Source organism: Drosophila persimilis, unplaced genomic scaffold (assembly GCF_003286085.1).
Source record: "Drosophila persimilis strain 14011-0111.01,24,50 unplaced genomic scaffold, DperRS2 tig00000002-arrow-pilon, whole genome shotgun sequence".
Taxonomy (NCBI): domain Eukaryota; kingdom Metazoa; phylum Arthropoda; class Insecta; order Diptera; family Drosophilidae; genus Drosophila; species Drosophila persimilis.
The window spans coordinates 18,569,798-18,582,794 of NW_020825289.1; the positions used below are offsets into that span (position 1 = coordinate 18,569,798).

Genomic DNA, 12,997 nt, shown 5'->3' on the forward strand with positions numbered 1-12,997 from the left:
GAAACGCCGCTGGCTTTTGCCAGAGCTTTGCCCCGATCCAAAGCTTTCGGGGACAGCTTTGCGTGTCGTATGCGTATAAGAGAGGGCGTTCGGCTTGTGCGCAGGCGCATCCTTAACGGATTTCGGCCGTCGGCCTTCGGCTTGGCTTTCGCTTCGGCTTTTGCTCGGCTCTGGCATTTAACCTCGTGCCTCTGCTCCCCTTCTGCTGCTTGTTCTATAGGTTTTTCCGCACATATGAAAATTAAAAGCGCTTAACAACAATTAACAATTGGCCGAGGCGGCATTCGGCAGGCGGCAGTCGGCAGTCGGCAAAAGAGAGGTGCCACCAGGGGCACTGGTGGTGGCACGAGGGATAGGTGTGAAGCAAACACAATTTTCTGGACAAGGCATTAATCAAGACAGTTGTGACACTAAAACTCCGCCAGCAATTAATCAACAGAAAAGGAACCGTACCCAAAACAGAAGTTGCCTTCTGCATTAACTGATTGTTGTGCTGTTGGCCAGCAGCTCAAAGCCAGCCAAAACTTGTCAGTTTGAATAAAAGTTTAGTTCAAAGACACACACAGAAGATACTGAATATCGAATCAAATCAAAGTTTGATATGACAGCCAGACAGACAGACAAAAATGATACTCTCCTCTCCTCTCCTCTCCTTTCCGCCTGGATGGTGTTTTTCTTTCAGGCAAAGTTTCCGCCTTGAGAAGTGGCCTCAACTTTTGGCCTGGCCAATGCAGCAGAAACCATGGCATAAGTTCATATTCATGTTCCACCCTCTAGAGAGAGGGTGAACGAGGCCCAACACCGCCTCATCAATTTATCAATTAATAGGACTAATGAGCAGGCCGACTGCTAGATCCCAGTGTCACTAAATGCAGGACAGGACCCTTCCCTGTGCAAAATTAATTAGGATTCGCTCGTCAACAAACTCTGACACCTAGCATAGCTATCACTATGCTGTATGTACACTCGTAAAGATGTATAGACAGGCATCTTTGGTGACCTAGTCGTAGTCCCCGTCGCCGTCGTCTTCGTCGTCTAACTAGATTCCATAGCTTGGCAAATTGACAATCAAAGCAAGTAATCAAATTTGCTGCTCGACATTTTTCATTAGAATTATTATATAGTTACAAGTTCCGACTGCAGCGGCGGCCCCCTACGCAGTGCGCCCACAGAACATTATTTATAGCGCCCACATCAAAGGCGTAAAATTGCTTGGACAAGAGACCTTTAATCAAGGAATCCCCCTCTATCTTATCAGAAGGGGAGTAGATATGATGCATGGCCATGAGAATGGTTTTCTGAGAATTGAGAACAAAAAAATCCACATCTAAGCAGCATTTTCCGAAACACTCCGGAAAAACGAATCACAGTCCCAAAAATTGTGTGATATTTTCATTGGTGCTACTATTTTTGAAAATCATAAATATAATCGAACATTCCGAGTGATGGCCGAACCGAATCTTATCTATGAGGATACCTACTCCTCCAGCTCCACTACTTCGGAAGACTCTGAGTATTTTATGGCTGAGGGGTGCTCTCAAAAAGAACATGATGAATCTTCCACATCCACTGATTTGAGTTCTTATAATGATCCTTCGGAGGGGTCCATAAAAGACGATGGGGCAGCAGACGCCAGGCCAGGATGTGGTAAGCCGTAATCTAACGAATTTCTGCAAAATTAAACCTTTCCACTTCAAAGGATCATTCGATTTTAAAAATGGCCAATTAGGCTTCTGGTGCGTTATTTGCTAATCTGTACGCTGCGAAATAAAAAGTAAGTACAGTCCTTTCTTGGCCTTCAATAACTATAGATACATATATCTATTTGCAGCATGCCCATTCCACATTCCTTTAAGACGACCAAAGGAATTTTTAAATATAAATTTTTGTGTGGGTTTTCAAACAAATAAATATAATTACTACTTGTGCAGCAATTTTCAAATTCCTTAAGCCCTAATTTATTTTCCATAGATTTATTTCCTTTGTCCTTTGATGCACGCCCCAAAAACTATATTCACTCGTAATTTGAAGCGACGACTGGTCTTTCATTAAGTCGCTGTGCAAATCCATGTCTGTGTCATTGAATAACTACAAATCATGCAGGAATCAAATGGGGGGAATGGGATATATTCTATGTCCTCCCACTAGGGGGCTGGGGGCTGGGCTTGTCATTTAATATCCGCAATTAAAGTGGTAATCAATCAAAATGAACAGGCGGAAAAACCTAAATGAATTAAAAGCAAACGAAGGAACAAAGCAAAGGATGAATGCACAGGACGAACCGAACAGAACCGAAACGGAATGGGAAGCGCCACAAACACAATAAACAGAACGAAGAGAAAGAAAAACCGAAGCGCAGCAAATGAACGGAAAAACGGGCCAAAAAGAAAAGGAAACTAACAAAAAAAAGGCAACTGAACAAACAGCCAGAAACCAAAGAGAGAGAGAGAGAATGCACTGCGGGAATACTGCGGAGTGCCGGAGGCAAATAGCCGCGGAATTCTTAGCCATCCATAAAAACGTAAAAACAAACACGTGAATATCCAAAGATTATAGAATAAACAAAAGATCAAAGATAAGTGCCATTACCTTGATTGGCGGTGTCTTGGCCAACAAGTGATTGCCGTGAAGAGCGCAACGAATGAGACAGGAAGAAAAATATATAAAACATATTCTCGACTTTTTCTCAGTGTATTCTCCAGTTGTACCTTCCGTTTCTCACCCTCTCCCCGCCATCTACGGTTCCGAGATATCCAGGGTCCAGGGGCAGGCGATAAACAAGTGCTATACAAACAAAAATGGCAGCACTGGAACGCTGGAACCTATTGATGATTGAGCAGGACATTAATCTAACGAAATGCAGACAGCCCAGCCCATCGCAGCCCATCGCAGCCCATCCCAGCCCAGCCCCCCAGGACAAAACACTGACCAACTGTGAAAGTGTCAAATTTCAAGCCACACATTGTTGCTGCTGCCTCCTCGTTCGGTGTCCGTCCGCGGCTACTACTGGCTGTGTCCGTGCCTGGTGCCAACGGCGTCTGGGGCCACGTAAGCAAACATAATTACGCCAATGCCAGTGGAGCACATACAAACACACACAGAGGTATATACTTATGATGTACATAATAAAAGTATGTATCATATGCGTTATTCGGCAGGACATATGGAAGATATGCGTCAAAAGTCGGTTTTCCCGTACGGGTGGAAAGCGGACAATACTGCTTGCCCTGCTTTAGCTTACACATGAACTGCTTGGCGAGCGACAGTGAACTGCTTGATGGCTAAAATTGTTCCACCTATGCGTTTGTGTAACTCAAATAACTGTCTACTTATTTTAACCAAAATAAATAAAAGAAAAAATTAAAAAAAAAAGAAAAATAAATCCAATTGGCGACAACGAACGCCCCATAGCAGAGCAAGGTTTCGATCCTCGGACCTCTGGGTTATGGGCCCAGCACGCTTCCACTGCGCCACTCTGCTATATGTTCGGCCTATAGCGCGAAGTTCCATATAAGATAAGCACATGAATGAAAGGAAACTCGACTCCCTTTCCGATAGAATACAGATGATTATCAATATTTAATGGCCAAGAGCTGTGTCATTTTCAGAGGCCTAAAGTCATTTGTTACTGTGGATTCCCAGTACTTTTTAGTTCAAAATTCCTCTTAAAATTCGTTTCGGGCTTAATGAACATTTTGCTTTGTAGGAAGAATTTTCTCTGCAATATCACAAAAGCTGACGAAATGCCATTGTGGATGCGATTGCATCTCCTGTTGCAACATCATCGCAATTTTGATGCGTTTGACACGTCTATAGGCCAGAGGCAGGAGCCAGAGTGGCAACCAAAGCAGGAGCAGGAGCAAAAACAAGAAAAAGCCTATGGGTCACATGAAGATTCCGCTCATTTGCTGTCCATCACAAATTAGACGGCAAATTAGCACACAAAACTGATGCACTGACGTGGCTCGGTGCCACTGCTGGCTGGGGCTCGTCGAGTGTTGAGTTACCTCAAAAATTGCCGTTCTGCAACTGTGCAATATGCTGCTGCTGCTGCTGCTGCTGCTGCTGCTCCTCGTAATGATTCTGTGGTGTTGGGGCACGAAAACCAAAGGCCCGTTTTGGGCGGAACACGTCCAAACAGGCACTGTGCCCTTTGATATTATGGCTATGTCAACGTCATCATCGGGGACCGGATACCAAATGGGTTTTCAATGGATCCCTCACATACAGTAGCTCTGCTTCCTGCAATCTTTTGGCTCAAATTCGCAATCCGCCCGCAGTTTGGAAGCAGAAAAGGAAGCTTAAAAGAGAGGCCTATACGTGTGGGGGACGGGCCTCTGCTTTTTCTCCTTCTCCTTGGCTGGTTATTAAATTTTGAAATGCTACACCTTGTGCGGTATCGGATTGCCCATTCAACGAGGCGAGAGCCTAAGACAAAGGGCCACTCCACTCGCCCCCCTGCATGCTATCGAAATTCATGCAAAATTCAAAGGCCCAAGAGCCAGCATAAGAAAATATGCCACATCATAAATTCTGTACACATTTACTATATGTATATATACTGTGGCTGTGGCAATCCTTTCACGAGCGCACAATCCCACACACACACACACACACACACACACAGACAGATGTTGACACAGTTTTCCTTGAGCTCAGCACAAAAATGTCTGTCTATTTTAATATGAACCCAAATTGGGGTTTTTATTTATGCACGAGTTTAGTTTACAATACAGTTCGTACCTCGTACAGCTCTCGTGCCTCAAGGAACCGACACCAGACCGCCACCACCACCACCACCGCCAGCACCACCTTTTTGTACCCTACTGTACTGCCATTTGCGTGTGGCATGGCTCTCCGTGTGGTCGTGTGGTCTGGGCCATACAAAATGCACAGACAATGGCCAAATGACTCAAAAAGCAACCAGAAAGTAAAACAGATACCGAAATTTTCAACTACAAAAAATATCATCATAAAAATCTCCAGCAGTTAAAATAATTGTCACAGTAATAAAGCGATTGCAATGCACAAAATTATATCTCATCCGCATACGAGAGGGTGGTTCAAAGAGTTCGGGGAGAAGAATATTATGAAGGGCATAATATCTAAGATCTTCTTCACACAAGGATCAATGTCTTTCCTTGATTTATATCGCAATAGTGATCATAGAACCATAGGGATAGCTGTTTTACAATCAATTGAATGGAAAATCGTCTTAGGAAAGAGCTCACGCGTCATGCGACAGCGCCCTTCGGATCGAATCTTATTCAAAAACTCTCTTTTTCAATAGATTCCTCTATGTTTTTCCTTCTCTGAACTCCATCTCTTTCGGTGACTTTCTGGCATCTTCATCAGCGTCCTTGCATCTCCACGGACACCCGCCATCCGCATGGAGCTGCCCTCGGGTGCCCCTTGGCTGGGGAGTACGCTCCCGCCACGCTCCGCTTTCTGTGCTCCCTGTTTCTGGTTGCACTTGCTCCATTTTATAGCTGGCAAACATTATGGCCATGATTAATGGCAGATAATAATTTCGAGTGCCGAGCACTTGACAGCATACGAAAAGTCAGAAAACTATGGCCAATGGACGGCCATTAGCCACCCCGTCTCCGCAGCGAAACCACCCACCCACCGAAAAGGAAGGACGGGAAGGGGCAACTCTGCAAATGACTGCTGGAAAATAAACAGCAACTGCAACTGCAACTGCAACAGCAACAGAAGCTGTACTGTGCTGTGCGAAGCATTAAACTATTGCCATGTTCTGTTTACGGCATTAAATGCTTCTCTGCCTCCCCCACCCCCTCTTTGTACAGTATACCCCTCTCAGACACTCCCCGTTTCGACCTTCTCCTTCAGCCTTTCAGCACTCGTGTGATTTACTCCGCTTGCCGCATAAATTACGATGAGAAAAACTGTCCCGGCCGCGCGTTGATCAGCAAATTATTTTATGCAAGCAACAAGAAAAATATACCCAAAAAATGTTAAAGAAAATATAAACGGAATAAGCGGATTTTAAGGGGAAATAAATAGAAAGTGGAGAGGGGAGCACATCTAGCATCCTCTTTCGGGGCAGTCGGAGGGTCAGGTCAGCCATTATCGTGACCACATGTTGGTTGCGCTGTCATCCAGTCAGAAAACCCAGCCGCCACAGCCACCAATTGATTTAGCATTGGATGACCCTTCCACAGCCACAGCCACATCCACAGCCGCAGAGCTAAACTCCGGATACCCATCCGTCGCTGCCCCTCAACGGAAGTTCTGTGCTGTTTGCAGCAGCTGCAGCAAATGGCATTCAAATCTTGGTTGGGTTTTTGTCCTTCAAAGAGCTCTTGAATGCTGCACGGAAAATTCCATTCAAGTTCTTTAAATTCGAAATATAAATAGAAATTGGGAGCTTAAAGACAGCAAAATTCAGTCAATTTTGGGGTGAAGTTTCGGGTTACTGCTGCTGCTGCCGGGACGCTGGTTAAAAGCTTCATCTGTTGTGTGGCAGAACGAGGGCCAAGGGGATGGGAACGGGATGCCATGGCTGACGGACAAATAAGTGCATTCCTTCGGAGCAGGGTGGGGCAGGGCGGGGCGGCATTCCTTTTGTGCGAGTCATAAAATTACTTTTTATCATTGTAACATGGACAGCTAGCATTCTGCCTCCTGATGTGGCACATATACTCGTAGTACACCGACAAGTGCGAGTATGTGTAGTTTTTATGACATTCGCCGCAAGGCGGCGACGCGCACGTTACTTCTTTATGTGGCATGCGACTAAAAGGATGCTGATGCTGTTACCCCTTCCGCCTCCTCTCGACTCGACTCGACTCGACTCGCTCCACTCTGTCTTGGCCTCTTGCCTCTTGTTGCAATGTATTAATGGCTCGCTTGCACGCTAATAAGCATAAACGGCAGGCTCCTCAAGGAGTCTGCGCTTCGCTGCCATTCGAAGGATGTGCGTGTCGCCTTTGACTTCATTGTGCACTTTATTAATGTTATTAAAAATTCTAACAAATACCCAGCACTCCGGACATGGTCCAGGGAGCCGCTGGCCGCCCGCCCTTGCCAATGCACAGCGGTTTATTAATGCCACAAAAAGGGGCAATTAATGGGGGCAACAATGTGTGGCTCGAGGACTCAGCATGCTCGAGTAATTTTAAAGCCAGTCCCCGAGCATAAATAAACTCTGCCCCAAAAATGTACCTAAATTCACTCCCAAGTGAATTTTTTTCCTTTGAAATATTTGAAGAATTTTCCCACACAAAATATAAACCGAAAATCCACTTCAAGTTGGGGGTCCGAGGGCCCAATTGCAACAGGTCTTGCTTGCCCCTGATTCTCGGTTTATCGACACCATTTGCCAGCTTTCCCAATTGTTTGCCCATGCATTAGGCGAGGAAATGGAAAATTTCTGACAGAAAGGAAGTCGAAGTCGAGCCAGAAAGCCATTCTCTGGTGCAAATGTTGATTTTCTTCTTTCCCAAAAGCAATAACCTTTTGGGCTTTGAATCTGGTTAAGAGGACTTAATTAAGATAGCAAGTGGAAAGTGGAAAGTGGAAAGTAGAATGTAGAAAGGAGTTGCATCTCATTGAAACGCAACAGTTGTAGGGGGAATGGGGGAAGGGAGAGGGGGCTGTGGCAACTTCATTTGCAGCCAAGTAAATGCCACATTACGGGGGAATGGCATCCGCTGCCCGGACACTGTACAACAATTGCCAATTTGGTTTAAATATTTGCGTCAAGTGCAAGTTTTTCGGTCACTTCCGTTGCGCTCCGTTGTTGCAGCTGCCACTGCTGCCGGCCACTGCTGATGCTGTCAGTTGATTTGTGTCCCGAGTTCTCGTTGGACAATTTCCACAGTTAATGTCTCAAGGAATGTGGCAAACTATGTTGCCAGGATGTTGTCACCCTCTTTGTGCGGGTGTGTGTATTAGAGGAAAGCGAAAAACTGCTAGAAATCGACTTCCGCCACGAGAATTTCCATGCTGAGCGGAAATGGAAAAACACTTGCAGGCACAATCCCCATTTTGTTCTGACAAAACCACACCCTGTACCCACCCTACGATTGTGGCGCTGCAATTAACGGGAACACATGCAGCTAGGAGCCCAAAAGCAGGTCAATAACGTCCACGAACGACCCTCATCGATATACTATATATATTTGATGTTAACTCAATTTGATGCCAGCACCCACCGCTGTGATCCTTGGGGCTGGACCCCGATGCGTAATGCTTTAATTTAGTCACAATATTGTACTTCCAGTGCCTCCACGCCGCTCCTTGTCGGTCGCCATCCACTTAATAGCCAATTAAGGGTAGACGACGATACAAGAAATAATTAAATAGCCAGGCGCTGCATGGAGCTTTGCTCTTAAAGTGCCACCATGGCGTATATGTAATCTCCGGGAGAGCGTGCGCTTTACGCTGCCGCCCGAAAGTATGCAACACAATCCGCCAGTGCCCCTTGAGCTATGCAAATTTAATTGGAAATTTCATAATGGGCTGCAGCTATATGCACGGACAGCATCTAAATAGAAGGAAACGCTTTCCGATTTTTCTCCGCTACAGATGGATACATAGGATGCTCCTTTTCTCTCCAGCTACTGCTATTCTGATACCCAACAATCGCGGACTTTATTGGGTATATACAGAGGTATGCCAGCCTAGAATCTTGGATGTTTTCCGCCTTTGTAAGATGATTGAATAGCCCCCCAAAATATTAATTTATTTTCCTTGAAAAACAAACGAGAGAATATTTCACGAGTTTGAGACGAAATTTGATTGCTACCATAATTAAGAGACTTTCCGTCTATTTCTCATGTTTAATCTTCGATTTAATAATAAAAAACCGAAAAAATTACTTAAATATTCTGACAAAATAATAAAAAAGTTAACTGTAAATACAGCAAAAAAAAAACTACTGTAAATACTGAAAATACAAAAACAATTACTTTAACTACTATACGGAAAATATTTTTAAATACTTAAACAATACTGTAAGAACAAAAAAATACAACAAAATACTGATAACTCCTAAAACCGACTGAAAAAATATGCAATTGTCATCGTGATTTACCATAAATAATTTCTATACGAATACAGGGTATCTGTGATTACAGAGACACCCGAATCGATTGCCCTGCTTCAGAGGTACTTCTACTCATTATCAAAGTGCAAAGTGGAAGGTCACTGGCTTAATATTTCAGGCGCAATTATGCAGCTGCGCATCAAAAATCAAATACAACACTAAAAAGTGGCAGCTGCAATCAGAGCTGCGGACCTGCGGAGCTACGGAGCTGAAGATGCTTCATGCCTCATGCTCCCAACATCGTTTTTGGCTCATCATAAAATTCAATTTGGCGCAAAGTGTTTAATGAAAGCGTCAGCTTGGTTCCAGACCCCGCCGGACTCGGACTCGGAGTTGGAGTCGGAGTTGGAGTCGGAGGCGGAGTCGGACCTCGGTCGCACATTTCCAGCTAGGAGCCAACTTTTTCGCTACACAGCAGGTCATCTCGAGGCCATTAACAATTCAGAGGGAATTTCGCAATGGCAGGAAAGAACCAGGCAACGAAAAAAAACACCCAAGCACCCACCAACTGTGCGTGGAATGTGAGAGAATTTGAGGAAAAGCTCTGAATTGTTTTACATAAAAACACGCTTTAGACAGCAAATTATGCAATACAAGAAGACAAGGTTGGGAAAGTGCAATGGCTGTGATAAAAATTAACAAGCTACGCAACGTTTGAGTTTTGAATTAATTGAAAGCGCGTATGCGCGGGCCCTCACAACAGGGAAAACAACCCCAGGCTCTCTCTCCGGTCGCCAGAGTTCCGTAAAATTATAAATTCGCATCTAAATGAATGCTGAAAAATTAATGAACTGCATGCAGTTTAATTGAAATGAACATTCATGGGGGAGAAAGCAGCGAAAATAGGGGAAAATACCCGTTGGAGAGTGCAGCAGAACCCTCAAAAGGAACGATGTTTTTCATAATGAATGCCGCGATTTAATCAGGCGAAAATTCATACATTTCTTCTGTTTTTCTGTTCAAGTTAAGGTTAAAATTAAGGGAGTTTTTGTAATATTTATTAAAATTTAAACGAATTTAAGAAATAAATTAATGGTGGATCTATGGATCGGATTATAATTTAAGCACAAATTAACGAGGGGGAACGTTGTGAGTTGCTGCGGACACCGCAACTCTACGGTTATACCCGATACTAAGTCAGTATGGCTCTCCTCCGGCAGACGCCGCTAATATTTAACGACACGACAAAGAGTGCGTGCGAGAGAGACAGAAAATCAGTCTGAGCGTGACGTCGGGCGCTGCGTAGCCAGTGCAAATTGATTTGCTCCTTTTGGCTATGAAAATGATCTGATCTGATCCAGATTCAGCAACCTGATAGATATGGTTATTATCTATGATTCTGCGTTTTTAGTTTTCTCAAATCTGCAATATTGTGGATGCAACAGATTTTCGTCCTTTGTGGGGGCGGATGGGGGGGGGGCGAAATTCTGAGATATACGTTTTATAGTGACATCTTAAAGGAGTGTGTGTACCAAATTTGGTTACTCTAGCCTTAATAGTCTCTGAGATTTGTGGTTGCCTCAGATTTTCGTCCTTTGCGGGGGCGGAAGGGGGTGTGGCGAAATTTGGACAGGAAACGGTCAAGGTCCGATATCACAGGAGTGTGGATACCAAATTTGGTTGCTCTGGCTTTTATAGGTTCTGAGATCCTTGAACTCATATTTTGCAATTGGCAAAACCGACCATGAAACCTGTGTGTTAGAGTGAGACAGAGCGAGAAAGAGTGAAATTGTTTTCGTGATTCTGGCTGTAATAATTATACGATCTGGTTCAGATTTTGCACTCTAGAAGATATAGTCATCTTCTACGATTCTGCGTTTTTAGTTTTCTCGTATCGTCAAAATTGTGGATGCCACAGATTTTCGCCCTTTGTGGGGGCGGAAGTGGGCGGGGCAAAGTTTTGAAATATTTTTGGAGCAGTGACATATCACAGAAGTCTGGATCCAAAACATCGTTGCTCTAGCTCTTATAGTCTTTGAGCATTAGGCGCTGAAGGGGACGGACAGACGGACAGACGGACAGACGGACAGACGGACGGACGGACAGACGGACAGACAGACATGGCTCAATCGACTCGGCTATTGATGCTGATCAAGAATATATATACTTTATGGGGTCGGAAACGATTCCTTCTGGACGTTACACACATCCACTTTTACCACAAATCTAATATACCCCAATACTCATTTTGAGTATCGGGTATAAAAAGTAATTTTGGGCTGATTTTTCATTTGTTTGTAAGTAGTATAAAGACGATTGTGACTCACCTCCATGTTAGATCCGTTTTGGACCATTTGGGTCCCTGGAGAACGTAGCGCCGCACACGTATACTAATGCCACTGTCATGATCCAGATTGTCGGGAGAGAAATTATACGCGTACCTCTTGTCGCCCACACCGCAGCGGGGCTGCTGTATTAGCCTGGCCGTAGCCTCGTCGATTTCGCCCGTAACTGGAATGTTGCCAAAAAACTGCCGCCACCGTCGCCACAGGAGTAGACACAAGTTGTGCGATTGTTTGGATAGAGGTAGAAGGTAGGCGGGCAGGCGGGCAGGCAGCAGTGGCAAGTAGAACACAGTAATGTTGCTCGTATAATGGACAAGGGGAGGGTGTGCACATACCTGGAGACTCCGTACTGCATCTACCAGCTGCTCCGCGGTGCGCAGGGCTCCCGTTTCCAGGTCCGACTTGGGCAGATAATCAAACTGCATGAGGTAATTGTACTGCAAGGAGAACGGAGGATAGGACAGGTTGGTGGAGATGCTTAGATAGATGGATAGATACATTAGGGAAGTGTGCCAAAGGCAGACCGAGCACTAGTGTCTCAGCGGCAACAACAATGCAGATGTCTGGCCATATGGCCGGTTTTGTGAGCCAAACTGTTTGTCGTTTGCAAATGGTACTGAAGGGGGAAAAAAACAAATACCCCCCCGGCCAATGGAAAAACGCCTACCAAAAACGAGAAGAAAAACTTTTTGCATAAAGTTAATGATAAAAGCAACGCCAGATACAGCAGCAGCAACAACAACAACGGCAACAAAAAAACTTTAACATTAATAAGCCAAAAAGTATGCCACAGGAAAATGCCGATGGAAAGAGTAAGAGGCAGAGGCAGAGGCAGAGGCAGAGCGTGGGCGAGTGCCCTTCTGGGGCACTTTCTTATCTGTTGGACTTTAAATATACGCCGTATGAGGCTTGGCAGTCGACCCCACGATCAACGGATCGCAGAAATAGTGGAAGGGAGGGAGAGGTCCTTTTCTGTGAGGAGACAGCAATAGGGTTAGAGGTACGAGATTACAATCGTACTATGGGGCTTAATCCAATCCTTTATAAACCCAGTTTCTAACTCTACGATTTGTAGTCTTTGTTATTATGATTTCTCTTTTGAGAATTATGCTGTTATCGAATCAATAAATTCAACGAGAAAAACCTTCGGCCATCCCTTGAGGGATTATATTCTCTCTCACATATGTATGGTTTATCTGCATATGTATTGGGTCACAGTCGCATAACTGTAAACTGTGACACTAGAAAATACAAAACACAAATAGAACTCGACTCCACTCGATTCGACTCGATTCCCTGGCCATATGTGTTGTGCGCTGCCTCTCGATTTACATATTTTTGTCCATTGCGTGCGGGCTCGTACACTCTGTATTTATTCACCAGCCGAAACACACCCCCTACCGCCCTCCCTCCAGTACTCGAGTGGCTCCCCTTCCCTCTGGGAGCCAGGGGGGCGGGGGACAACAACTTGACACATACACCAGCAAATTACGTGACCTGCAAATTTAATTTTCCACTTTTCAAATTCTCCCCCGCACAGATGAGAAAATTTTCACACTCACGCCATTTTCCCGACTCCATGATGGACAAAATATTCGATTTTTGGCTTACTTGTTATTGTCAGTCGATTCCCCAGAAG

The 12,997-nt window shown here is 44.7% G+C and overlaps 1 protein-coding gene, 1 long non-coding RNA gene and 1 other non-coding gene across 3 annotated transcripts in view; 1 reads left to right on the plus strand and 2 right to left on the minus strand.

Annotated features, from left to right (window-relative positions):
* LOC6593090 (matrix metalloproteinase-2) overlaps window positions 1-12,997 on the minus strand; it is a 75,888-nt gene that overhangs the window by 47,254 nt on the left and 15,637 nt on the right. The window contains exons 2-3 of the mRNA XM_026985455.1: window positions 11,694-11,795; window positions 11,341-11,543 (exon numbers count right to left, since the gene is read on the minus strand). Of these exons, the coding sequence (XP_026841256.1) occupies window positions 11,341-11,543; window positions 11,694-11,795 (305 nt within the window). The remainder of the gene's footprint in view (window positions 1-11,340; window positions 11,544-11,693; window positions 11,796-12,997) is intronic.
* Window positions 1,403-1,895, plus strand: LOC113565074. Its single transcript, XR_003408429.1, has 3 exons — window positions 1,403-1,647; window positions 1,700-1,774; window positions 1,832-1,895. It is a non-coding gene; the product is annotated as an uncharacterized LOC113565074 (long non-coding RNA).
* On the minus strand, window positions 3,409-3,480 carry Trnam-cau. The gene has a single exon. It is a non-coding gene; the product is annotated as a tRNA-Met (tRNA).